This window comes from Equus caballus, chromosome 5 (assembly GCF_041296265.1).
Source record: "Equus caballus isolate H_3958 breed thoroughbred chromosome 5, TB-T2T, whole genome shotgun sequence".
NCBI classification, from domain to species: Eukaryota; Metazoa; Chordata; class Mammalia; order Perissodactyla; family Equidae; genus Equus; species Equus caballus.
In genome coordinates, this window is record NC_091688.1 from 34,734,949 (window position 1) to 34,762,812 (window position 27,864).

General features: G+C 45.2%; 1 protein-coding gene, 1 long non-coding RNA gene and 1 pseudogene across 3 annotated transcripts in view; 2 read left to right on the plus strand and 1 right to left on the minus strand.

The window, feature by feature from the left end:
- The window catches only part of LOC138924060 (uncharacterized), a 34,971-nt gene extending 20,586 nt beyond the window's left edge, over positions 1–14,385 (plus strand). The window contains exon 3 of the long non-coding RNA XR_011438625.1: positions 11,442–14,385. This is a non-coding gene — a long non-coding RNA (uncharacterized lncRNA). The remainder of the gene's footprint in view (positions 1–11,441) is intronic.
- On the plus strand, positions 7,912–9,387 carry LOC100050483 (voltage-dependent anion-selective channel protein 2 pseudogene; annotated as a pseudogene).
- On the minus strand, positions 11,398–27,337 carry LOC100147306 (intelectin-1-like). Of its 2 annotated transcripts, XM_070266903.1 has the most exons (9): positions 26,439–27,337; positions 24,820–25,909; positions 20,321–20,619; positions 19,631–20,023; positions 17,559–17,669; positions 15,210–15,368; positions 14,692–14,812; positions 13,730–13,832; positions 11,398–11,651 (listed from the first exon to the last, which is right to left on the minus strand). In XM_070266903.1, the coding sequence occupies exons 4-8, from the start codon at positions 19,706–19,708 to the stop codon at positions 13,756–13,758; spliced, it is 546 nt and encodes a 181-aa protein (XP_070123004.1). In that variant the 5' UTR covers positions 19,709–20,023; positions 20,321–20,619; positions 24,820–25,909; positions 26,439–27,337; the 3' UTR covers positions 11,398–11,651; positions 13,730–13,755. The 2 variants fall into 2 exon arrangements, with proteins under 2 accessions (XP_070123004.1, XP_070123003.1); XM_070266902.1 differs by lacking the exons at positions 24,820–25,909; positions 26,439–27,337 and adding an exon at positions 21,206–21,323.
- Between the last annotated feature and the right edge of the window lie 527 nt (positions 27,338–27,864).

Sequence of the window (27,864 nt, forward strand, 5' to 3'; positions counted from 1 at the left end):
TAAGGCAGGCCCCAACATGCTAACGACGTTAGACTCATTCATTCCACTCAGCCAGTTAGAATCAGATGAAAGGCAGCTGAGCTCCTTCCTAAAATGTCTCAATATCCCTTGCGTCCAGAATCAGTAGTAGGTATCACACTGTAATGTCATTGCCACAAATGCTGCAACAAGAAATTATAGTTCCATTTAAAAGCTCTTGAGATTCCCCGATTCTTTCAGCTAAACAGACAAACAAATGTGCTTACCGTTTTCTTCAAGATCCCTGGGCAGTCAGTGCAATGGTGTTGCCTTTGTCCCCAGTGTCTCTCAATCTGGCCACTGTGTAATCATCATTCCATCTTCTGCCCTTCTCTGGTGGTAGATAGGTGTTCCTCCTCCTTCTTTTCTGTCCTCATTCATCCTGACAGCCTGTTTTTATTTGCCACTAAACGTCAAGGTCTCCTGTATCCTTGGATACTAGAAGTCCACGTATCTTTGCAAATCTATAAAAAAGATTTGGATAGTATGTATTCTATTTCCTGGATACTCTATGCTTGTCTAGTAGGTAGATGACCTCTCACCAGCCTCTTCCTCAATTTATGCCTGCAAGTGGGACTCAGTAATTTTACTCTCTTCTCTCATTTAAAAGGGCCGTGAGGTTTCTAAGTAAAAATTACAATTTTGTTTGGCATGAGTCTCTTTCCTGTGACATGTCTTGTCATGCAACACCCAATACCTCCCAAGTAGAAGCCATTCCCAAGGTCCTGAGGATAACGGCAATTTCACCAAAACGTACCTTTTGAGACATGGCTGGACATTATTCATAATAAACATTGGGATATTCTTCAACTGCTGACTCTTTAATACAACTAATTGGAGCTTGGCTGCTGGAAACGGAAGAATAATTTTCCCTCTTCCAGTGGAGTTCAGCCAGGTCTTCCCAATTAGGATGAGAACTTTCCCTCTTTTGTCATGAGAGGATAGAGTTACCTTAGGGGCGATAACACTAAGTCATGGAGACAAGCAAAAGCCTACTGCCTGACACACAGCCCTCCTCGGAACCGTGCAAAGCGGGTCAGCCGCCCTGCCTGTGTACTATGCCCATGGCTACAATTCCGGTGGAGGGATCACTTTCTCCTAGAACTTTAGTCACAGGCTCCTCTTCAGCTTGTATTCATCACAGATACCTAGACCTCAAGATTTTAAATGTTGCCAGATTTTTCAAGAGTTCTGACTCTTTCCTTGCCTAACATCAAAACTGCAGGAAATACTAAAGTTGAATGAAAACGAAAGATGCTTTCTAAACTAACAAAATAGTTGAACAAGTTGAGTGTGATTTTTGGAATAACAACAAATTCTCAAGATGTTTCAGGGAGATGTCAACCTGCGGATATGAACAAATGGAGACATTTTTCTTGATTACAAATAACAGTTTGTGCCCAGAATGAGGATAGGTTATCAGGTTAGAAGATGACATTTTGTTGCAGCTTGTCACTCAGAAGCTTCTCTCAGAGGATCTTTGCCACTTACTCTCTGTCACTTAATGTGCTAAAGAGCTCTTGTAGTTCAAAATTTTATTATAAGAAAAGGTATAACAGTGGTTTTCTCTGGGTCATGGGGCTAGGGATCTGGGGTCAGTGGTAAGAGGTGGATATACTCCTCATTGTATATTTTTTATGCCTTTGGAATATTGTACTATGTGCATATATTAAGTAGTGAAAAATTTCGAACTATATTTTGCAAAAAGTGATAATGCATTGTTTGATAGCATTATCAAAAGAACAACCATTTCTTACCCCAGATTTCACCTACGTTTTAATTTTTTCCAAATAACTACTCTTGAAACTCCATGTTACTCTTCTGCTAGATCAAGGCCCTCATATCGAGGAAGAAGTCTTGGGGACCGAGGGCGTCTGTTACCCACCCACTCCATGCCTGTTGCACATCTTCTGTGCCGTGGCCCAGACTACCACTTGGTGATGCCAAAAGATCTGCTCAGTCACGTTGCCCCAGTGAATAAAGAATGGAGAAAACAGAACAGTGAAAGGAGATGTTGCGGTGGGAGAAATAATAAGACATGGTTGGCCCCAAAATGTTCCCGGGTGACTCAGATCTGCCCAATTTTCCAAGTATATAATGTCCACAAAGCTGCCACCGAAAAAAGAAAAAGACAGCTCACTGCCTCCCTTGAAATCCTTTCTAAATATTGAGATAGATTGTTTTCGGATAACACACTATTATTTAGATGAAGATATCTGAGTAGTTGTCTGTACATATTCAGGATGGGAAAAGTATATCTTAACAAAAAACTAACCCAGTTACTGTTGGCAAAAGATTTGAAGGAGATTTTATTCAGAGACTGGGTATACGTTTGTCTATCCGTAGTGCCTAATACACATACCGCATAGACTAGATCGTGAAGGAAATTGTCAAGACCTGCAGAACCAGCAACCCCTTCATTGCTCACATCACCTAAAGTGAAGGCATATTTTATGGGCTCTCTTGCCTACCCTATTTCACTTCTCCATTCCCTCACCATATTTTCTGAGGTCACTTCCCAAAAAATCCTTTTACCCAAATGCCCATCTCAGCATCCACTTCTGGAAGAACCCTAATTGAGACAAGTCTTGATATGTATTTTGTAGCATAAGTTCTCCAAATTCTTCTTTTTCTTCAAGACTGTTTTCACTATTCTTGGCTCTTTTCATTTCCACATAAAATTTATAATTAGCTTGGAATTCAAACACCTACTTAGATTTTGATTGGAGTGGCATTGAATCCATGGACAAATTTGAGAGAATTGACATCATTGTAATATTAAGGTTTCTAATCTATGACCCTGTTTATACCTGCATTTATTGAAGTCTTAATTTAGCCCAGTGAGATTTTGTAGATTTTATTCTGGAGATACTGCTCATCTTCCATTGCATTTATCCTTTGGTATTTGATTATGATGATGTTATGGTAAATGGTGGTTTATTTTATTTTCGAGTTATTTGTTTCCAATAGGTCTTAATATTTGTGTGTAGATCTTGTGACATTCCTGAATTCGTTTATTCATTCTAAAGCTTAGAGAGACTTCAGTATTTTCTACAAACACAATCATATCTTTTCTTGTTCTCACCTTATTTCCCTGGCTGAGGTCACTTATAAATGTTGACTAGAAATGGTGGGATTAGCCATCTTCACCGAGTTCACAGTCTCTAAAGAAACGCTTTTGTTTTTTAAAGATTGGCACCTGAGCTAGCCAGTGTTACCAATCTTTTTTCCTTTCCCCCTGCTTTATCTCCCCAAATCCTGCCCCTGGGTAGATAGTTGTATACCTTAGTTTCAGGTCCTGCTAGTTGTGGCATGTGGGACACCGCCTCAATGTGGCCTGACAAACTGTACCATGTCAGTGACCAGGATTCGAACCAGCGAAACCCTGGGTCGCCACAGCAGAGTGCGCAAACTTAACCACTCAGCCATGGGGCCGGTCCCATAAAGGAAAGCTTTGAATTTTGCCATAGACTATGATATCTTCTGTAGTTTTCCAGAAGATACTATTTATCATATTGCGAGGTTTCATCATATATAAATTTTGAATTTCATCAGCTTCTTTTTATGCATCTATGAGATCTTTGTTTTTCTCTTTCATCCTGTTAATGCAGCCAGTTACATTGATTGATTTCTTGCATTCCTGGAATAAAGTTAGCTTTGTAATGATGCATTTTTAATTAATGGATTAGATTAGTTAATATCTTCTTTAGGATTGTTACATCTACGATCATCAAAGTGATTGGCTTGTGACTATCCTATCTTATGATATTATTGTCTGATATCTGTAGTATGGTTATGCTGAGTGCAGAGTTAGAAGAATGGGGCACAAGACCACCCTCACTTCTGACACCAATTGCAAGTCTAAGGCTCCCCCAAGACCACCACCATCACCTCTGAAATTAATTCCCAGTTTGAAGGGCCCCATGACCACTCTTAGGTTAAACAATTGTATAGAATGACTGTCAGAACTCACTGAAAGCTGCTATATTCACAGTTATGGTTTACTGCAGCCAAAGAATACAGATTAAAATCAGCTAAAGGAAGAGGTGCATGAGGAAGAGCCCAGGAAAGTTCCAAGCACAGAGCTTCCAGGTGTCCTCTCCTCATAGAGTTACAGACACCGTTGCTTTCTTGGAATCAAGGTGCAACAATACACACAGAGAATTGTCAACCAGGAAAGCTCACCTGGTCCTTGCTGTTTAGAGTTTATTGGGGCTCAACCACATAAAGCTGCTTGGCTGCCCTCAGTCTCCAGCTCTCCAGAGGTCAAGCTGTTATTGCAGCTCTCTGACTCATTTGAGTCAGATGGTGGCTAAGGTTGGGATAATCTTTAAGGCTCCTTCACTCACATGTCTGCTGCTGGGTAGGAAGACTCAAACAGTTGGAGGAGGGAATACACAGAGCTTCTTGGACATCCCTCTGTCTCTATGTGGTATTTTCACAGGGTCTCAGAAGTCACACAGTGTCATTTCTGCCACAGTCTATTCATTGGAATTGAGTCACTAAGTGAGCCCAAATTTTGAGGGACGATTATCAAAGAATTCACAGAGTATATGCGGAATGTGCCACATCAGGGAATTTCCGACATCTGAATCTCCTTTAAAGTGAGAAACAGCTTTCATCAGCTATTTTGAAGAAAAAGACACAATCCCAGGTCAGGCTAGTCTCTTCGGAATATGGAAGCAACACATATGACATTTGAGCCTGCTGCTCTTACTCAGGCCTCAAGGGCACCAATTGTGAATGGACACAAAACAAGAAAAGGCTCTACAACAAGCCCAGGTACCAGTGAAATTTTGTTTCCCACATGGACCTTATTGTGGAGCATAACAGATAAGATTTCAGATGGAAAAGAAGCTATTTGGAGTTTCTGGCAAGCCCCAGTGGGAGAACCACACCACATACCCCTAGAGTTTTGGAGTAAAGACATTGTGTCTCATGCCAATTACTCTCCATTTAAAACAGCTGTTTTAAGATAACCTGTCTTGCTACTGGGCCCTGGAGGGACTAAATGCACGACAAAGGACCATCAAGTGACTGTGTAACCCAAACTTCCCATCATGACCATGAACTAGGTATTATCTAATCCATCAAATCATATAATTGTGAAAGGAAATGGTGTATTTAAGGCCAAACCAAGGCAAGTCAAGGTGACAGAACTACACTACATGAGCAAATGTCTCAGACTCCCGTATTATCCTCTCCAACTCTTTGCTTCGTCTTCCTAAATCCACACCTGTGGCCTCACATGAGTTAACCTATGAGCAGCTAATGAAGAAGGAATGGAGGGAGAGTGTGATTTACAAATGGATTTGCTTGATCTGTTGGCTCTGGCTATAAGTAGACAGCCACGGTATTACAGCTCCAAGCAGGGGTGACCTGAAAAGTGATAGTGAAAAGGAATTCCCCCTGAGGGTGACTTCAGGTGATTCATCTGGCTGCTGACTTTGTGAGGAAGAAAAGATTGCCTGAAGTACAAATCTACACTGCTTCATGAGTGGTGGCTTGCACATTGGCCCTTTGGGGAGGAACTTGGATAGAGCAGGACTGAAAGAATGGCAACAAAAAGCTGTGAGGGGAAGTACATGAATTTACCTCTACATGTGAGCACAGAGAATAAGGAATTTGCCTTCCATGTAAATGTGCACCAGGGGGCATCCTCTGTAAGGAGGCTCTGAATTACCAGGTCAGTAAGATGCCACAACCTGTGGATGGCACTCAGTGTCTTTCCCCAACCACCTGAGTGCTCATTTATTGGGCTCATGTACAAAGCAGCAATGGCATCAGGGACAAGGATCTGCACAGACTCAATTCCACAGCCTTCTCTTCACCAAGGCTGATCTGGTTGACACCACTCCAGACATTGTGGAGCCTCAATGTGGCACTATTCCCATGTTAGGGGACCACAAGCTACTCAGTGATAAGTTGGGTTATTTTGCAACGTTTCTATAAGGGAAAGAGTAATGACTGGCCTTCAAAAGGATAGATACATTTTCTGGTGATAGGTTTACCCTCCCTGACCATGATGCTTCTAGTAACAGCAACAGTCACCGACTTGCAGAATATCATGGCATCTCACACAACATTACCTCCAGCTAAGGGGCACATTTTATGGAATTCGTCATTTTACCACAAGCCCCATCTTTCAGGAGGTATAGATAGAATGATGAAATAGGCTACTAATGGCTCAGTGTCATCCTGTCAAGGTGAGACTGCTGTCCTACTGGACACAAACTATAAATGATGCCAACATGTGGTTGCCCCCTATTATGGGCTGAATTCTGTTCCCCCCTCCCCCCAAAATATACGTATTGAAGTTCTAATCCCTATCACTTCAATGTGACTGTTTTTAGAGATAGGATCTTTGAAGAGGGAATTAGGGTAAAATGAGTTCATGTGGGTGGACCCTAATCCAGAAAAATGACTAATGTCCTCATAAGAAGAGGAGATTAAGACACAGATAAACACAAGGAGGGAAGACATTTGAAAAATGTCATCATTTCAAGGAGAAGAAGGCCATCTGGGAGACAAGGAGAGAGTCCTGGAACACATCCTTCCCTCACGGCCCTCCACAAAAACCAACCCTGCCAACACCGTGATCTTGGACTTCTAGCCTCTAGAATTGTGGGGAAATAAATTTCTGTTGTTTAAGCCCCGCAGCCTGTGATGCTTTGTTATAGCAGCCCAAGAAAACTAATAAACCAGCCACATCAAACAGCCTAAATGCACAGGTCTAGGGGTCCAGGGGTGGAAATGAAATAGCTCCTATTACAGTTACACCAAACAACGTACTGAAGGAATTTTTGCTTCTCATTCCCCACAACCTGGGGTTCAATGGGTTTGGAGGTCCTAGTAGGCTAGTGGGTTTGGAAGAATGCTTCCACCAGGGAATGCAGTTATGGTTCTTTCAATTTGGAAGCTGAGTCCACCCACTTGCCATTTTGGCTTCCTTGTGCCAATGATCCAGCAGGCAAAGAAGATGTCACTGTACTGGCTGGTGATGTTCCTGATTTCCCAGGGGAAATTCCCTACTGCTTCATAATGGAGACAAGGAGGACCACGTCTCAAAACATTGGCCAATAGTCCTGGTCAAAGAAAAAGTACAACAACCCAGTAAAGGTAGAACCACAAAGACTCAGATCCAGCAAGAATGGAGAATTGGGTTACAGGAGGTTTTCCAGCCAAGATGTTGGTAGAGGGTAAAGGAAACAAGGAATGGGGGAAGAATGAAACTAGGATTATCAACTAAGGCCTCATGAACAGCTACGGAAGCAATAACTGTGGCAGTTCTTTTACATGTTTTACTTCCTTCCTCATTCTTTTTCACCTGCTACCTTATATGAAGACCATTGGTGGTGACTAATGTGTTAAGGTTTCACGTGAGTATATGACTGAATTATTATCAGCCCACAATGACACAAGAGCTAATGGGATGATTGTGTGTCCTCTGATTGGAGATATCAATTTTCCATCTGGACAAAGAACGAAAATGCATGCTGATGGGCAAAAGGAGTGGAGCATGTTGGATTTTTCTCATTTGTCCTTCTGATGCGTTCTTCACCCTATTCTGTTGCTCAGGAAGCTGACCTTTATTGAATTCTTTCATGGGCTTCCAGATGGATTTAGCCAATGAGAGGCACTGGAAGAGTTCTAAGGACAGAAGGATGAAGGAAACCTGCTGGGTTGCCATGTGCTGGCTACATCCCTCTACCAAGACTCAGTTCCTATCTGGCAGACTCCTGCAGGTGTTCTTTCCCGGGGATGCAGGTAACTGCTCTCTCCCCGTGCCCTTCAATGCTAGCCCTGATAACTGCTGCCTGCTGTTGCTGACTCTGGGAAACTACACATCTCTTATTGGTTTCCCATAATGCCACCTAAACCTTTACAAACTGACTCTGTTAAACTCTGTTCCATTACCATTTGAGTGTACTGTGTATTTCCTCCAGAACCCTGACATTGGGGGAGAGAAAGAAAGAAGACAAGAGGTAACAAAAGTGAGTAGAGAAAGAGGGAATAAAGGAGTAGGAAGAAAAAGCAGGCATGAGCTATTAAGGGATAAAAGTTTATTAAAGAGGGAGAAAACAATAGAAGATACTAGAAAAAAACAAAATACATTAACAGTAGCTGACCATGTACTATATCAATCAGGTTTAGCCAAGAACAACACTGGGCTTTCACTTGGCCCTCTGGCCATGGCAGCTGTGGCCCAAACCAGAGCAAGCCGAGCGGCCCCAGATGCTGATGCGGCATACCTCTCAGGAGACCACCCGATCACCTCTTCTCACGGCCTGGCCATGGCGACCTACAGACAGAGCCATGTGTGGTCAATGGATATTCCTCCATCATATGCTGACCTTGGCAAATCTGCCAGAGATATTTTCAGCAGAGGATTTGGTTTTAGGTTGTCTGGATGTGAAAACAAAATCATGCAGTATCACGGATTTCTTGGTATCTGGTCCATCTAAAGCAGACACTGGTCAAGTTGCTGGGAGCTTGGAAACCAAATTCATACAGTGTGAGTATGGTCTGACTTTCAAAAAAAAATGGGACACTGACAAGAGTCTGGGAACAGAATTGAATCAGACTTGAAGACCAGATTTGTCAAGGGTAGAAACTGACATTCGATAGATACTACCTTCTCACCAACAAGAAAAAGAAAAGTGGTAAACTCCAGTCTTCTTATAGGAGGGAGTGTAAAATCCTTGGTTGTAATGCGGACTTAGATTTTGCTGGACCTGCCATCCATGGTTCAGCTGTCTTTGATTCTGAGGGCTGACTTGCTGGACACTGGGTGACTTTTGACAGTGCCAAATCAAAGCTGACAAGGAGTAACTTTGCCATGAGGCATAGGAGTGGAGACATCCAGCTACATAATATGGTCAATAACTGGACAGAGTTTGGAGAATATTTATCAGAAAGTATATGAAGATCTTGATGCTTCAGTGAATCTTGCTTGGACCTTAGGTACCGACTGTCCTTGTTTTGGCATTACAGCTAAGCATCCATTGGATCCCACTGCTTCCATTTCTGCAAAAGTCAACAGCTCTAGTTCAAGCGGAGTAAGCTGCACTCAGACTCTGAGGCCTGGTGTGAGGCTGACACTGTCTATTCTGGTCAATGGAATGAGAGTTAATGCTGGAGGCCACGAGCTTGGGCTTTCTCTGGAGTTGGAGGTTAACCCGGCAGGGTGGGAACCCTTGGGAATGGGTCTCAGAAGGTTTGGTCTTAATGTATTTCCAGTGTGAGCACAGGCTCCCTCCAACTCCCCTCCACCCCCTCCAGAGATAAAACAAAGGATGATCTAAATGAGAGCTGTATTTTAAATGTGGAGTCAGTTTCTTGTTAACTAGGTCCTAGTTAAATTGTTTATCTACTTACCAATGCTGCAGTAGGGCAGTCACCTGCGCATTATCTAAATGTATTTAAGTGTTAGAGTGCTATCCACCAATAATGAAATGGACAAAAATGTAAAACAAATAAACATTGGGTCTATTTTTTTAATTAACCACGTCGTTGAAAATTTTCTTCTTTGGTTTCAGCTACCAACGGCCAGGGCCTCAGGACTTTCACGCTATACATTTTAAACAAAATCCTCTCATCCAGGATTTCTCCACTGCAGCACTGCTGACACCTCAGATCATATCATTCTTTGCTGTGGGGAGGGCGTCCTGTGTAGTGTCAGACGTCTCACAGCATCCCTGCCTCTACTCACTAGATGGCTCCTGTCATCCTCCACACCACCTCTCAGACATGCCAGTGTCCCCAGATATTGCCAAATGGTCCCTGGGGATAGGGCACCCGAGAAAATACTGCACAGGACATACTTATAGTAAAAATATTGTTATTGTTTATCTGAAATTAAAATCCAAGTGGACATCTGTATTTTTATTTGCTAAATCTATCCAGCCCTACCGAGAGGCGAGATTACCCCTATCTCTCTCACCTCTCACCCCATTTGAGAACTGTTGCTCTAGTCCACAGGCAGCAAAGGAGAAAAAGGATGGTGATGGGAGGTGGGGAGTGTTCGAATCAGACTTGCATTTTGAGCAAAACTATATAAAATGTCTGAGCTCTGCTCACAAGCAGGACTGCTGTTGTCAGCACCCTGTTGGCACAGATGACACAGTGAGACTTCACTGGCACCCTTGGCTCTTTTGAATATGCAACTGAAGATGGGAGCCCAGACCTTGTCAGTCACATCCACCTTTGCAGAGTGGGGTATTGTGATGTATTACAAGTATAAATTTAGTCTTTATCCTGTTTCTGGCATAGAGCTCTTCAAACCCTGGGAATTTCCTAAGTGACCAGAGCAACAAAGGTGTCTTTTGTTATGTTAATGAGGTGACTTTTGGACCACACCTAGAAATGGGGGCTGGTTGCCAGGAGAAGCCACCTGATGATTGGAGGTTTGGAACTTTCAGTCCCACTCCTCTGATTGTCAGGGAGAGGAGTGGGAGTGGAGGTTGAATCAATCATCCATGATTTAATCATCATGCCTTTGTAATGAAGTCTCCATAAAAACCCAAAAGGATGGAGTCTGGAGAGTTTCCAGGTTGATGAACACATGGAGATGAGGGGAGAGTGGCATGTTCTGAATAGGGCATGGAAGCTCCTTGCTCTTTCCTCATACCTTGCCCTATGCATCTCTTCCTTCTGGCTCTTCCTGAGTTATATCCTTTTATAATAAACTGGTAATTTAGTAAGTGAAATGTCCCTCTGAGATCTGTGAGCTGTTCTAGCAAATTAATCAAACCCCTCGAGAGAGCCCTTGGAACCTCCAATCTATAGCCAGTTGGTCAAAAGTACAGGTGACAATCTGGTCTTGTGACTGTCATCTAAAGTGGAGGGGGCAGCACTCTTGGGAGGACTGAGTCCTTAATCTGTGGAATCTGATGCTATCTCTGAGTAGATAGTACCAAAGTTGAATTGAGTTCTAGGATGCCCAGCTGATGCTGGAGAATTTCTTGGTGGCATAGAAACACACACACGTGCACACACACACGTTGGAATAAGTACTAGAATCATTTTCGGGAGAGTATCCTGACTGTGGAAGGAGGAGAAAGTAAGGAAATGGGTACTTGTGCCCTCTGTTTCCTCTTTTTCTATTGAATCTAAATAATACTCATCTTTTCTTCTTTAAAATGTTTATATTGAGGGCTGTATTTGATTAGCTGATAACAGTATGGAAGGAAGAATTAACAGGAAACATTTCCCCTGCCCGTGAATCTAACTCGGGTCTCCTAGACAGAGGGGTGCACTTGGGTTCTGGGATCCCTGAGACTTGAAATTACAAACTCATATTCACCAGAATAATAGGTACTATTTTAAGATATTCCTCAAGGTCTCAGGTGATTTGTAAAAAGAATTCAAAGAAACCTGGAGCCACAAATTGATGTAATTTATTCTCCTCTCCTCCTTGTTAGCGTTCCAGCTTTTCCACTTCGGAGTATCCGGGTTCCTGGTCTCCCACCACAGAGCTCTCATCTGTAGAACAAGAGCACGGCTGCCTCAGTTATCTCCCGGCTGCAGCTGTAACCAGTGTGAGCTCCGTATCCATTGCAATCAAAGGAGGAGAAATCCCCACACTGCCTGGGGTTGCCCTCCGGGAAGAATCCTCCTCCACCGATGCAGTGCTGGGAAGCAAGGAGAAGAGACACAATGAGGGATTTGCTGCCGATGCTCTGAGATCTTAATGGCCAAGTCCCCTGGAATCTTTGGTTCTCATCTGACTTGGCTTTGACCACTCCCTCCCACGAAAGCCTCTCCTCTGTGGACTCTGAAATCACTCTCCTTCCTGACTTCCTTTCTACCTTCCTGAACATGCATTCTCAGGCCCCTTGGCCTGCCTCTCTTCCTCAGCCCATCCCCTACATGCTCTTCAGGGTTCAGTCCACATCTCACTCTCCCTGTTATGGCTCATCTTCTCCCATGACTTCAGCCATTATTAGCATACTCATATACTATCAGTATACTCCTAATCTCTGAGGCCAGCCCAGATAGTTTCATTCTTGAGACCCTCATATCCAACTACCACGTGGGTGTCACCACCTGGATATCTCACAGGTATCTAAAACCCCACTTGAGCAAAACAAAACTAATGATGTCTCTTACTGTCCCTGATTGAGGAATCTGTTCCTCATCCTGCCACCTGTCTTAATTGATAGTACACAGTCACCCAAAACCAACACCTAAGGTCTTTTTAGTCTCCTTCACTCAACATCCGCCCATATTTATCTGTTCATTAAGGACTGATGATTCCTTCCCCTACGTATCCCTGGAAGCCATCCATGCTCATTCAAACTCATCAAGAAAGCCTTGGCTCAGGACCTTAGTGTGTCGCATCTGGACCTTTGCATCTGCCTCACAGTCTCCTGGCCCCTAATTCTCCTGCTCTTCAGTCCTTGTCCTCCACACTGCGATGCATCATCTTAGCAAAACCAAAGCTGATCACGTCACTCCTCTGTTCAAAGTTCTCTGAGTCCCGTCACCTGCAACATAAAATCTAAATCCTTGACATAATGTGAAGTCCCTCCTGGTCCTGGTTCCTATAGGGATCTTCTTCATCAGCCCCTGCTTCTGCCCAATATGCACACCGTGCCCTCTCAAACGCCAATGATTTTGAGCATCGTAGTCATACATGCTAAAAATGCACTATTCTGCCCTTTCCTACTTGTCGAACTCTATACATCTTTGGAGATTCATCACAAATGTCACCTTCCTTAGAGAATCAACTCTGTGCCATTAGTAGAATTAGAAGCTCCTCTATCGTGTTTGAGAGCCCCTTGTTTACGTTACCCTCACAGTTCAGACCACGGGAGATCGCCATCTCTGTCCCACTCATAGCTCCTTAAGATGGCTATGTCATCTGTGCACCTCTAACACCTAGCACTCTGCAGGTGTTCTCTGCTTGTATTTTCTTAAATTATTTTATTGAAGTCATACTGGCTTATAACACTGTGTAAATTTCAGGTGTACATTATTATCTATCAGTTTCTGTATAGACTGCATCGTGTTCACCACGAGTCTATGCTTGTATTTTTAAGGAAAGAATCAATGCCTGAAGGTTATATGCAAAGATGCACTAAAACACAGTGTAAGAAGCCAGGGAAGCCAGTGTAGGAAATGGTTGTCTAGGAAAAGAGACGCACCCCCCACTGCACTCCCAGGGTCCACAGCTGTATTATCCTCTGGATCACAATCTAGGGGTCCTTCCATGAGGGCACAGCTGCCTCATCGTGACTGAAAAATGGACAAACTGATGGCTGAGGGGAAAGTGAAGATGGAGTGATCTCGGGGTCACATTCTCAGACTGTCAGCTGGGCAGGCAAGAGGGCCCTAAGTGAACGCCCTTCTTCTTGTGGCTCTGACTTCCTCCTCCTCCCCCAGTCACAAGATGTCCCTCAAAGATACTCTGCAGTCACCACAGCTATGGCGCTCTCTGCTCCGGCACTGGGAAAACAACAAAAACAGAAAGCTTCTGGAAGTTAATATGAATATTGGAGAATATCTTCATGACCTCAACATAGAAACATACTTCTTAAACAAAACATTAAAGTACTAACCATACATGGAAATCTTGATAAACAAAACGTCATTGAAATAGATTATGTTCACCAGACACCATCAAGAGAGTAAAAAGGCAAGTGACAGAGACACACATCAACACACCCCACATGTACACGTGCACACGCTTTGATCTCCCCAAACTCACGTTCTCAGTGTTGCAGCCAGTAACTCTCACCCCAGCACACAGGGCATTGACTGCTTTCTCATTATTAAACACTCTGAACTGTGCGAATCCTGCAACAAATTCCCTGGAAAAGAAGCAGCAGAGAAAGGGCCAAATGTTCAAAGGAGGAACTGGGAATAGCTTCCCTTTGAACAGCCCAGGGATTCCCTAAGCCAAGAGTTCAAGTCACAGCCCAACCCTCCAAGCTGTAGGGGTGGAGCCCAGCACCTGTGTTTCCTGTGGCTGGGACATCTGACCCTGAACTTGGCCAGGGGAGAACCTCTGTCCATCTGGGGCAAGAGGACAGAGGCTGGGGCTCACAAGAGGACACTTGTCTGCCCGAGGCTTACAGGAGAAATTAGACTCCACAGAGGATCACCAAGAAGATCTCCAAAGGTGCAGGAGGACAAGCAATGATCAGATGTGGCCATGTGCTTCTGTGGACACACTTCTCATCCAATTACTGTGTGTTTGTTTTCCTAACTGCCATTACCCGCCTTCGTAAAATATCAAACGTCAACAGTAATGGCTTTTATTTTCCAAACAAAGACTTAACTTCTGTGCCTTTATTATGCTGAAAAATGTCTTTAAGATAATTAATAGCTGTCCTTCATAACAAAAATAAAATTTTCTCATCACTTTGCTAGTTTTTCTCTCCTATGAACACTAGCCTCCACCTTTTCTTGACTGTTCTAACAGGCCACACAGGGTGGTGGTTAAGCAGCCTTGGTTTATATCCTGTAAAATGGAGATAATAGTAATTTTAACTTCATAGCCTTTCTCAAGATGATGAAATGACACAAAACTGTGTCAAGTTCCTAGAAAAGAGCTTGGCGCATTGTAAAGTGTTCAGGAAATGCTAGCAATTATTATTTGTTTTATGTACACTTTTCCCAAGAGGGCAGGGCAGGATTTAAGACCAGGCTGAGGAAGCCGACACTCACTCTGACCAAGTGGTGAGTAATAAGACGCAGTTTTCTGAGCATCACCGAAGTCGTAGATCACAGGGACGGCTGGGCCATTGTCAGTCCAACACTTCCCTGCTCCATACTTCACTGGGTATTTCTGCAGGGACCCAAAAGTGCGGTTGTGTGAGGACAGCAGAGATGCCGTCATATTGAGAGGTAGGGGATTTAATGCCTTCCCGTGTCATTATTCGGAAATCCGTCTCCATCATAGTCACGCCTCTTTCCCCAGAGCTGTGTCTCTCTGACAGCCCCAAGCCCCTTGGCCTTCTCCCGCTCTCCCTCTCCACTCCTCTCCCACAGGCCTCTCCCCTTGCCTGCCTCAGAGGTCCTGAAAGAGGCAGCACAGCAGTTCACAGTGACCCAGAGTAGGAGAAGCGGCCAAGCACAGGCACCTCACGGTGATGCATGGGCACAGAGAAGACTTGCCTCTCACCCCAAACACTTGGCTCTCTGTTCACCAGAGGAAGGTCCCCCCAGCCAACAGCCCTGGTTACCTGGTAGAGGCCGAACAAATTATGTCCCAGAGTCTCCAAGAAGCCATTCCTGGTGCAGTACCTCAGCAGGGAGCTGTTCCTCCACTGCTGCAGGGGGGACTTCTTGGGCACATGCCAGGTGCCCAGGTCCTGGGCCTGGATGTCATAGTAGCCAGGGTTCTGGAGAGCAACAGACATTGAGCCTGACCAGGCCAGGAGGTCCCACAGGCACCAAACACACACACGCAGCCCTCAGTGGAGCCGAGAGCTCTGGGCTCCAGGAGGGCAGGTGGCCAGCAGCGCTCAGACACCCCTACTTCCAGCAGATGAAGATGCCTCCCACCACCCAGGTCCCTAAGGGCCTTGCTGGGAGGAAGCTGTGCTTCAAGACCTGGAAGTAGGTCTTTCTTCTCCAGCCCTGTCTCCACATCCCCATCTTCCAACCCGCCCTTCTACACGGTGTGGTCGAGCCACACTCAGCTCCTCACCCTTTCCCAAGAGGGTGGTGAGTGGCACCAAGCTTGTAGTCATCGCTGGTGGCCGCCTCTGCAGACCCAAAGGTGTTGTGATTGGCCCAGTTGCCGTCCCCCTCTGGGTAGTCTGCCCTGCTGCCCTGCTGACTGGACCAGTGGTCGCCCACCGTGCACTTCCCCAGCATGTTGTTCTCGTGCACGCTGGCCACCAGGGTCCAGCCGCCACCTCCAGAGGTCATGTCACAGAAGGTCTGGTAGATGACACTATTCTTAGTGCGGAGGAGATACACACCATCTGCAGAGGGAACCAGCCCAGAGCCCCCTGTCTGGGAGCACATGGTCCTTCTCAGGACCCACAACCAGAAAGATTCAGGGAAATCAGAAGCGTATTCTGAAGGCTCCCACACTTCGTCATTTGTGGGAAGACAGTTCTCTCTGGGTCATCTGTGAGCAGAGGCACTGCTTGCCTTAGTTCCACACTATCTTTTCAAAGAGATTGCAGAGCAAACAGCCTCAGAACAGAGAGATGGTGTCTCTTTCCGGATAGTGCCTGCTTCTGGCCAGGAGAGGCCAGAAATCAGCACCCTATCACATCCCAAGTTTACATCAAGTTCATCCCAGAGCAAAGGGCAGGCATGGCCACTGACCATTATACAGTCATGCCTCGCTAAATGACGGGGATATGCTCTGAGAAATGCATCGTTAGGTGATTTCCTCGTGCTATCACATAGTGTCCCTATGCCAACTAGATGATATAGCCTACTACACACCTAGGCTATGTGGTACTAATCTTATGGGACACCATCGTCTATGCTGTCCCTTGTTGACTGAAACATCGTTATGTGGCGTGTGACTGTGTAAGATTCAGATTCCCGAAGCTCAGAGTTCCTCTTCTGTACACAGCCTTGGAGGAGAAGGCTCCATTGTGCCACCCCAGTCACTTTGCACATCTCCACATGTGCCACATGGGCAAGGCCTAACCACAGTGGACCTAACCCCTGGTAGAACACCTGTCATCCTCCTGAAACACGGAAGCCTGGCAGGCTTGTAGGGGCTGCTACAAGGTCGGTGCTCACCCACCTCCCTATCTTGCAGGGAGGCTGTCGTGAGACAGTTTGTCTTTGACTCCAGCTTCTGATGAGGCCTGGGGCTTTTTGCCTTGCTGCCCACCCCAGCCTCTTAGGATGCAGCTACAGGTGACAAAACTGAGTAGCTGCAGCCTGGGTCAGATCCTCTGCATCAGAGTCCCTCACTACCCATGTTACATTGTCATCCGGCCCCTTTCGTTTCTGTGCTGTCCTGTGGGCCAAGGGATGGGAGAAAGTGACATCTTTGCTATCTTGGTTTTGCAGTCTATGTGAGTAATAAACTGTCTGATCTAAAAAAGGCTTGTTGTTTCTTTACCAGTCCACTTGTCAGCCTGCTTGACAAAACCACTACCTGTGCAGATGTCTCCTGGCCCTCTTCACATCACCGTGTTGGAACTGGGGCTCAGGGAACCAGCACGAGAAAATGCTGATACTCTGGCTACTGCTATTGCTGTGAATTATAAAGGTCTTCGTCTCAGCTTCTGGAGTCTCATGCTTCCTGCCAGCACCCATGAAACTGGAAGGCTAACATTAGCTCACAACTAGAGGAAAATCTTAGACTCATCATGGCTCTTGCCACCACCCCATGTGTCGCCAGGAACACTGCCTTCTCCCTGTGCTCAGAAGATCATGCCTGCTGTGACTGGGTGGGACACAAAGCCTCCAAATTCCCACTGGAAAGCTCCTTGGGTGGGAGCTGGAGCCAGAACAGACAGCGGTGGGTACATTCCTCCTGATTTCCGTGCCTGGGCTCTGTTTAGCTAAAAAGTGTCTTCAAGGAGAGAAGGCTGGGTTGGTTTATTACTCACCACCTGCTCTATTGCAACTTTCTTTGAGTTCCTTGCAGCTTCGAGGCAGGAAAGAAAGGGAGGAGGCACAGGTTTTGTCCACCCGGAACATCTCAGGAGCCTGGGGCACTGCTGGAGGATGTGAGAATAATTCTCATTAACAGTCTGTTGCCTGATACCATCCTTCCTGGCATCAGCTCCCAGCCCCTGCCCACTTCGCCAGTTCGTCACTATGCTGTGAGCACCCAGGATTCCGTCTGCTAAGACTATCTGACCACGATCTCGTACAGGCTTAACACTGAATTCTTCTCAACTAACCAAAACTGAAAACTATCATTACACCTGTTGTGAGGAATGGAATTGGGAGGATGGGGACTAGACGGGGATGTTCCGGGACACAGCATGACCACCTAGCTCCCTTTGGAGATGCAGAGGCCAAGGCCACAGGGGCAGGAGTAGCCGGGAGGGGACACAGTCCCTACCGTCCCCTTCCTGAGCCCCCTCACAGTCACACACAGGCACAGAGTGGGGCCCCAGGACATGACTTAGCTAACGCTGTGACTACTTCAGATCAGACACCCGGAGAGGCCAGCAATCAGCACCCAGGCCACATCTCAAGTCAGCTGCCACGTGTGGCTTCTGTGCATCTCCATGACTCTCCTTCAGGCCCAGGATGTCAGCATCCAGCCCAACTCTACCCCCTCACTCCCCTGCACAGGAGAGGTGAGCTGAAGAAACTGCTGCGCCTGAGTCACTTAACTGCACTCCACCCTCTGGTGGCCACAGAGACAAACAGCAGGAAGCAGAATCTGGCCATTGTCCCCTAAGGGGAAAGGAGATGCACAAGTCACTGGCTGCACCATCCTTTCCCTTCCTCTCATCCTTGCTCTCTGTCCTTTCTGAGTCAAGAAACCGCAAATGGAAAGTGATGGGCTTCTGGGCATTCTGGAACCTCCCCGAATAGCCTCCATCCCTTCCCAATCCTAGAAGTTCTTAAGGGGCCATGGGCTCCTTTCTTGGAAACTCTCAATCCCTGAGGCCAAGACCAGACCTGAGCTCACATCTTTGCTCCCCACACCCACAGGTCTTGTCGCTGACTCAGAAATCCTCACTGGGACAGAGAGCTCCCTCCTTCCTTCCTCACAGATGCCACAGCTGAGAGTTCCCTGCCAGGTGCAGACTCAGAGCTCCCTGCCTCTGCAGAGGGTCCTGACTCAAGTGAAGTGCTGAGCCCTTTTGGGGAGAGCCAAACTATGCAAGCCCTGCCCAGCCCTGCCCAGGCTGCTGGCCCCTCCCTCTGACATGCTTCCCTTTGAAGGTCCCTGGGCTGGGCCTCTGGGAGTAAGAGGGGTGCCTGGTTGGCCAGAGGAGCATTGGTCACACAGGTGACACTCACCATCTGGGGAGTAAGAGGGGCGTGTGGTTGGCCAGAGGAGCATGGGTCACACAGGTGACACTCACCATCTGAGGAGGGGGTCTCTGCTTCATCTGAGCGGCTGCAGTGTTTATTAGGTAATCAGACACTCAGGACAGGTGGGACCCTACACTTCTTCCCTCCCGCCTACCCCCCTCCCACCTCGATGAGCTGCTCCAGCGCCTCACATGCATCCCTGTCAGGACATCATCCTTCAGCTCTGCTTAAGCCTCTCGGGGAAGCCCCCCTGACACCCCCACCCCCAGGTAAAGCTGATGGCTTTCTCCTTGACCTACTGCTCTGCTTTGTCCTACACTAATGAGGACAGGCATCACACTGTAATTTCATTGTTTTATGAACTTTTTGTTTAGGAATAATTTAAAATTTACTGAACATTGCAAAAATAAAAATTGTACAAAAACACACATATGCCTTCTAACTAGGTTCACCTATTGTTAATATTTTATGCCATTTGCTTTATCATTTATGCACTCTCTCTGTACACACACACACTCGTGCACAACACACACATTTTTTTCCTGAATGATTTGAGGGTAAGTTACATACATCATGGCCCTTTACTCCTAGATAAGTGCGAGTTTTCTAAGACTAGGGACTTTTCTCATACATAACCACAGTACAATTATCAACTTCATATCATTGACTCTTTTTAATGTACCTGGTACTTTCCTAGGGTACACCAGCGTGGGGTCATGCTGCGTTGGCGTTCATGGCACTGAAATTTCTTGGCTTTCATCTCCTCCTATTGTCGGGAACTTCCCCTCCTCTTCTAAGTCCTTATTCCCTGGGCGGTGTCTTACATGTGCTAACAAAGAGGATTTCTCCATTCTGCACACACTCCCAGCCTGCTGGCACCTTTCAGCACTGTCCACTGCCAAGGCTCCGGCTCCCCATGGGGCCTACGATTCGCCAGCCCTGCCGCCTCTGGTGCTGGGCCTGCTCTCCGGGACCAGTTGCTGATGTTCAGGGCACTGCTTCCTCTCGCTCCCAGGCCTCCAGCACCTTGTCTCCTTGTGGTCCAAGGGGCAGGAGCCATCCATCCTGCTCGGTGCTGAAGAAAGGAAATGCCTGTCCTCTCCTATGATGGGGCCAAAGGAGGACTGGTTTCCCAGTGCCCCAGTGACCTCAGTGAAACTGCCCTTTCAGGGTTTCCTCCCCCCTCTTAGACCCAGACAGAAGGCTAAAAAGGTGAGGATAGGGGATACATTTGAAGGGCACTATGCTACACTCTGATTGACTTTTGGCATAGAAGCCTGAGCTACCATAGTTGGGACACCTGTGTGAGTTCCTCCTCAGGAAGCTTCTGAATCCTTTTATTTGAGTATTTCTATAGGTATTTGCTTAATACCTTTCTCCTTCTCCATGAGGACAGGGACTGTGTGTGGGTCATCACCATATCCCCAGGACTACACAAAGTGCCTGGCACGTAGTAGGTCCTCAGTCTGCATTAGTCGAGTGAAAGAAATTGACTCCATGAGGTACTAAATGACCAGCTGGAATGCTCCACTCATCCAAGCATTCACTGAAGCGTCAAGATCTTCATATGCTTTCTGACAAATGGATTCTCCAGACTCCTGCCCCTTTCCTTAGCAGCTAAACATCCTTTGGATGTACCACAGAGCAGCACTGTCCAATAGAAGCATGATGCTAAAAAAATTAAAAAAAAAAACACAGGTGAAATTAACCTTAATATATGTGTGTAACCATCATATTATAATTTCAACATGTAGTTGATATAAAAATTTTTTTCTTCTAAGTCTTCAAAATTCAATGTCTAGGGGCTGGCACCGTGGTCTAGTGGTTAAGTCCGTGCACTCTGTTTTGGCGGCCCAGGGTTTCACCGGTTTGGATCCTGGGCGCGGACATCCCACCACTCATCAGGCCATGCTGAGGCGACACCCCATATGCCACAACTAGAAGGACCCACAACTAAAAACATGCAACTATGCACTGGGGGGCTTTGGGGAGAAAAAGGAAAAAATAAAATCTTAAAAAAAAAATTCAGTGTGTCTTTAGTATTCACTGCTTGGCTCAGCTTGCATGCTAAATTTTCATCAGAAATTGTTCATCTGCATTTAGATTTCATAAAATTTACAGTTGAAAAAGTTGTTCCAAACATACTTAAAACTTTTCCCAGGAACAACATATGATCAATTTTTAAATTTAAATTAATTAAAATTAAATATTTGTTTGTGCTAGCCATATGTGCCTCTCTCTCCATGTGGTATCTCACCCTGCAGGGCCTCATCACACGGCCCCTCTGTCTCTCCAGCAGGATAGCTTGGACCTCCTTATAGATGGAGGCTGGGTTCCAAGAGAACAAAAACAGAAGGTGCCACTTCTTAAGGGCTAGGCTACACCCACCTCATTTCTGCTACATTCTATTGGTCAAAGGAGGTCACAATGCCAGCCCACATGAGGGAGGAGGGAAATGGGCTGCACTTCTTGATGGGAGGAATGAGTCACGTGTATAGGGAGGGGAGGGATTGTGGGCAGCATCTTTGGATTCTACCTACCACACCCACATTTAACAGCCCTTTTGCACTTAGGCAAGATCATTTGACTAGTTTCGGACAATGGGCTGTGAGCAAAAGTGACATATTTCACTTCCAGGCAGAAGCAAAGAAAAGCCCGAGCAATCCTCCAGATGTATCATCTCTTCTGCAGCCAAGAAGGCCTCATGGTGAAATTATTCCATGGAAGACAATTCCCTTGCAGAGTCATCCAGACCTGCAGCCAACTTCGCATTAGCAAGTGATAAACCTCTGTTGTGTTAAGCTGCTCAAGTTTGAACATTGCTTGTTAGGGCAGCATAACTGAGCCCATCCTGATTAAAACACATGGCTTGTGTCTTTGCTTTACCCCTGAATTTGCTGCTGCTGCTGCTTCTACAGGTCTGACTTCTGGTTCTCTGCCTGATCTGTTGAACTTGCCCCTTTGTGATGTTGCTTCTGACTTCTCTAAGTAAACCTTTGCCTAATATAGCTTGACCCTGGAACCTTAACCCCTAGTGGCTGGTGTACCTGACACAAATTGGCCTTAGATACCCCCTTTCCCCCCAAGCTGTCTGTCATAGGTTTCATGAAGAACAGAGGGGGTTGCAGCCAGGTCATTGAAGGTCCTTGTGGGTTGAGTTTAGACTTAAATGAGTAGGCAAAGGGGAGCTGCCAAAGGTTTTTATTTTTTAATTTTATTTTAAAGATTGGCACCTGAGTTAACATCTGTTGCCAATCTCCTTCTCCCTCTCCCTCTCCCTCTCCCTCTTCCTCCTCCCTCCTCCCTCCTCCCTCCTCCCTCCTCCCTCTCCCTCTCCCTCTCCTTCTCCCTTCTCCTTCTCCTTCTCCCTCTCCCTCTCCTTCTCCTTCTCCCTCTCCCTCCTCCCTCTCCCTCTCCCTCTCCTTCTCCTTCTCCTTCTCCTTCTCCTTCTTTCTTCTTCCCAAAGCCCCTCAGTACATACTTGCATATTCTTGGTTGTAGGTCCCTCTGGTTGTGTTATGTGGGATGCCACCGCAACATGGCTTGATGAGTGGTGTCATGTCTGTGCCCAGGATCTGAACCTGAGAAACCTTGGGCCACCGAAGCAGAGCACACGAACTTAACCTCTTGGCCGTGAGGCCGGCCCCTACCACAAGTGTTCAATGTGGAGAGTGACTTGAAAAAAAGAGAGATGTTTGAAGAACAATTTGCTGATGAAAGCAGGCTATCTGGCAGGCATGTGAGGTTGAAGAAAGAGTGATCAGTTAGGAGATGGTAGTGTAATGCTGAATGCCAAAGCTGGTAGTAACTAAATTTGTATGTTTTACAGCTGAACTTTCACTTAGATAATTTCTTATTAATCTTCATATTCCTATGGGCCTTTTACTCTCTTTGCAGCTGGAAAATCAAAGCTTGGAGAGACTGGTGATTTGTAGTATCTAAGAGGCAAAGCAAGTACTTTGATTTCCTTCATCAATTCATTCACGCAATCTTATTTGATTGATCCAAATCCCTTTTTTCGAATCCTGCTTGGCCAATGCTTCCAAATCTTTGCATCCTGGCACACACAGAAAAGGATAATATTTGCATGCTATTCCTGGGGGAGGTTCTTCTTGGTGTAACCAGCAGAGAACACTCTCTGGTGGTGGGCATTATGTCTGAAGTCTTTTGCCAAGATAGTAATAAGTGAATATAGGAAGTATACAGAGGAAGCCATACAAATAATGATCAAATATAATTTTAACTGAAGTAAAAATTTAAATGGTTGTAAAAACATGGTTTCGGGTTTTGTATCACTACAAAAAATTTGCAACCATCAGCATCTCCTGGGACACCTGTACCCTGTTTATCCCATGTCAAGGGGCTATGATACAGGAGCTGGGAAGCTCCAGGCAAGGCAATGTACTATGAGCTGAGAACACAAAAATGGAGACAAAATCTTTACCCACAAGAACTCAATCTAAAGGCAAAACCCAACAAAACAATTGGTACAATGGAGTTTAATAAATCTGATGATACAAGTGTTTTCAGGGTGCATCTAACTCAGTCTATGGGAGTGAGGCCGTACTAATCATTCCTTTTATTTTCTGATGCGGTTACTGGCTTTTTCTATCTGAAATTAGAAGTATACAGGTTAAATAACAACCTGACTAGCAATGTCTTCCTTATCTGAAGTGAAACTTTCCCAGCAACTGAGGCTGGCAATTCAAAGTACGTATAATTTTTCCTTCCTCATGTTTCTCTGCTTACTCTCCCCCTCCCTTAGGACTTAAGAATAATGCTGGTTCCAGGGAGTCTGGATAACATCTTGCAACAAAGGGGTCTGGTTCTCGTGTCCTGCATCTCTCTGGCCATAAAGAAGAAAAATATCTGTGTCAGCTGACAAGGTCTGGCACCTGCCCAGCAATCTGAAGACCACCAGCAGGAAAGAAAAATGTGCCTTTTGGCACGTAGCCCTGAACTGGACTCTTGGACTTCCCCTATAAAACCCCTGACCCACTTCTTGACGGGGAGCCAGCAGTTCCTAAGGTGCTAGCCTGCTGCTGCTCCCTTTGCCTGGATTGCTTTCCTTTTCACCCAAAACTCTGTTCTCATTATTTGGATTGGCACTGAGTTCAGAGACTGAACTTTAGGTAACAATGCTTTGACTTCTTGGGGCCTTGTTGACACTGGACAGACTGGAGGTTAACTAATTCCTAAAGATAGCAAGCAACTTGGTTGTGAGTGTGCCTTTCATATGCAATCCAGGGCCCATACCCCCAACCACCTGTCTTTTGGGATCTTATAGTCTAGGCCACTATCCACCTGCCCTAGTCACCCAGGATCAGGTACCAGACAACTAGGGACAGCCCTATGATCCAGGACCTGCTGAAATTATTCAAACTAGCCAATCCTAGGCCTGCTTACCCTGCCTCACCTGTTCCTTCCTATGGAAACCACGATAAAAGCTATTGCCCACATTTCTGTCTACTAGCCTCATCATACCTAATTATAATATAACATGTATGTTAACACATGGGCTGGTGTTCACATTGGCTTATCTGGTAGTAGACACTGAAAGGGAGTTTGGGGTTCAAGATTGTGATATTGTGATTTATAATAAGAAATATATGTTTGTTCTTTGTCCTCATTTTCTGCACAGAACTCCTAAAACCACTGGAATTTCCTAAGTGATAAAGATGTCTTTTGTGTGTTAATGAGGTGACTTTCGGAATGCCCCTAGGTCACCTAAGGGTGGGAACTGGTCAGCAGAGGAATCAACCATTTGATTAGAGGATTGGAACTTTTAGTCCCCCAGCCTCCCTCCCCGGAAGAGGAAAGGGGCTGGAAGTTGAATCAATCACCAATGGCCAATGATTTAATCAATCATGCCTTATGTAATGAAGCCTCCATAAAAACCCAAAAGGATGCAGTTCAAAGAGCTTCCTGGTTGGTGAATACAATGTGAAGCAGCAGGAAGCCAAGTGGGGTCATTGTAATCTAAGGAAAACAAGATGATGGTTAAGGTTTCAACCATTGGTTTTTCTCTCTATCCCGACCCCACCCCCTACCCTTGTCCAGTCCCACAAAAACTCAAAGGCCAAGGACCCCTTGCCCTAAACCCCACATATCTCTGAGCTGGAGTCAGGGCTCCCCCAACTCACAGACCTAGTTTGAGTCTCAACAGCACTTTCTTCCAGCTCACAGAGCTCCCACCTTCCCTCCACACTGACCAGTTGCCGAGAGTTGCCAGCTGGGTGGCGACTGAGAGCTTTCTTGTAGAGGCTCCTGGTGTGGGTTGAGGCTCCTGAGTCCTTTATGGAGAAAGACCAGTGGGACCCAGCCCAAGCTTTCACGGCAGGATGCCCAGTGCAGGTGAGGCCTCTAGGTATCTAGGGGCAGGCTTTTTCTACAAGGATAATTCATGGAGATAACAGGCTCTAAAATACAAATCTGAAAGGTTACATTACCACACGAAATTGGAGTTCTCTGCCTGATGTGCATAAACAAGCCAATTAATTATGGCATCAGCCTTTGGGGGAGAATCAGCTTTTATTCTGTGAAATCAATCTTCAGGGAGACAGGCGGCATGTACCCTCAGATCTGTATTCCTGATTCAGGATTTGGGGTAAGATTTAAGAGGTTAGGGAGCATGGGCTGGTCCACAGAAATACTGGTAGGACAGGCTTTGATTGGTGGGCTTCAAGCATTTATGGTAAGGTTTTAAACACTTATGATAGGGTTCTAAACATTTAGGATGGAGTCCTAAACATTTTTGATGAGGTGAGGAAGGAATTTTAACACCAGATCTTCCTGAATGAGGGACCCCTCACTTCTGGTAAAAGTCCGACTTTCAAGTTCTGGTCATGTCTCAGTCCTTGGGTTCTGTGGGTTGGTTCCAAGGTCATTTCAGGACATGATTTCTTCTTTTGCACATGCCATGGTGATGTGACTTTGCAGATTAAGACAATTCTTAATCACTCTGTTGATAAGAGAGAGGGTCAGTTGAACTGGTGCTGGAGGGCCTGCAGCTACAAATCCCCTCTTTTTGTTGTTCATTCCTCAATCTCAAGGGACATAGACCAATGACTGTTGGGGCTTCTGCCTAGTGATAAAGGGCGTAGGTTGTTCCATTTCATTAAACCAGTCTTTTAGCAAGGTGATGTGAGGGGGCTCCCAAAATTAGGCCTATATTGGGTAAGCAAGAAACCAGGTATTTAATAAGAAGCATTTCTAGGGAAACAACAAGGAAAAAAAGGTCAATGGTCAGTGCAAATTATAGACCAGTTTCTGAGCCCGGGGATCAGCCAGTCAAAGAATTTCTAGATGTTAGAGTTGAGGCCTCTTTTATAATTTGAAATGTCTCTGATGATGTCATTAGGTGTTCAGGTATCTTTCAGAGCAGCTTACACAGCAACCAACATGAATCCTTTTTTTTTTTTTTTGAGGAAGATTAGCCCTGAGCTAACATCCATGCCCATCTTCCTCTACTTTATATGTGGGATGCCTACCATAGCATGGCTTTTCAAGGGGTGCCACGTCCACACCCGGGATCCAAACCAGCGAAGCCTGGGCTGCTGAAGTGGAATGTGTGCACTTAGCCACTGAGCAACCAAGCCAGCCCCTCTCTAAAATTTATGTAAAGATGTCCCGCTTCAGTTTGTAGGGCTTCAGGAAAAAGGGCAGGTTCAGTTCTCAGTGATTCTAAATGAAAATGATGGAAAAATGGAAAATGTTAGTTTGGAGATTTATAGACAGATATTTCAGGAGACTAGTAGAATTCAAGATCCAGTCCAGTTAATAGATATAAAACAAAACCTCAAAGACAAGTATCAGAACTAGAACCTAATATCCATGAATGTATACTATAGTTTCATTTGAAACAGAATTTTTGTCTTTAAATCACCTTCATTTTGACCAAAGATGGCCAATTAAGACTCGTTGGTTTGTCCAATAAGTTTAGTTTTAATAAAATTGGCCCAATTATTTATATAAATACAACAAGAAAAGCAATTGACTATAGAGGTTGTTTTAAATCTGCTCCCCTGGAACTTTTTATAAGGAATCTCGGATTGAAATTTATTGGCCTCTCAAGGCCAGGAAAACCAAAGCAAGGAGTTGCCATCAGACTTTGGCTGCAATACCTATAGATTTCGGTGAATTCCTCTCTTTTTTTTTGAGGTTTCCCCAAATATCCTGAGGTCTTTTGCATCTGTCAGGGAAGTGACCTTCTTTACTCACTTGGAATCCTGTAACTAAGAGACCAGGCTAATATTTCCAGGTGGCTTTATTCCATAAAGTCGACCTTTATTCTTCAAAAGCTGACTTGTCATATCTGAGTCTGCATGTTTCTCTCAAATACGACATTCCAGTCAAAGGCTTGGTAATATAATGAATTGTGTCCTGTTATAAGGAGAACAGATTCTTACTGAACTTAAGCAAGTAACTATATTGCCATGAAAATAGCACTCACCTCACTAAGGGTTTCCGAATTCTGGAGGGATAAGCTAGGGAGAAAAAAAGAATGTTTCAATTTTGCCTACAAAGGTATAATTTTACCAAATTGTTATAAATCACAGTTAGCTTAAGGAAAAGAGAAAAAGGTTTCCTAAAATCTGGAAAAAACCCAAAAACATTAAAAAAATCAGCAATATCTCAAAAAAGTTATATAAATTATAATCACCCTCATCAGTTCATTCGGTCCTGTGTAATAGATTCTTAACCTTCTGTTAGCAGTTTCATGAAGTCATCAGTTTCTCATTTAGAGTTCTGTAATTTCTTACCCAGTTCAGTTTTATGATCTGAAAGTTTATCAGAAACCTGTATTCTAGAGTAAGTGTCAGTGTCTTTTCCATGAATCTCTCTGAAGATGAAACATATTTGCAAAAGCATCAGAGTAAAACAGCAACTATCTGCAAGTGACAAAAGACTCAGAAG

Excerpts from the sequence above, each read along its gene's own strand:
- LOC100147306 (XM_070266903.1), bottom strand. The coding sequence starts at position 19,708 with ATGAAAGCCAAGAAATTTCAGTGCCATGAACGCCAACGCAGCATGACC. Across the intron at positions 17,670-19,630 it reads GTACCCTAGGAAAGTACCAG|CAGTGCCCCAGGCTCCTGAG; the intron begins GTACATTAAAAA and ends CACATCCTCCAG. Across the intron at positions 15,369-17,558 it reads AAGTTGCAATAGAGCAGGTG|AACCCTGGCTACTATGACAT; the intron begins GTGAGTAATAAA and ends GTTGCTCTCCAG.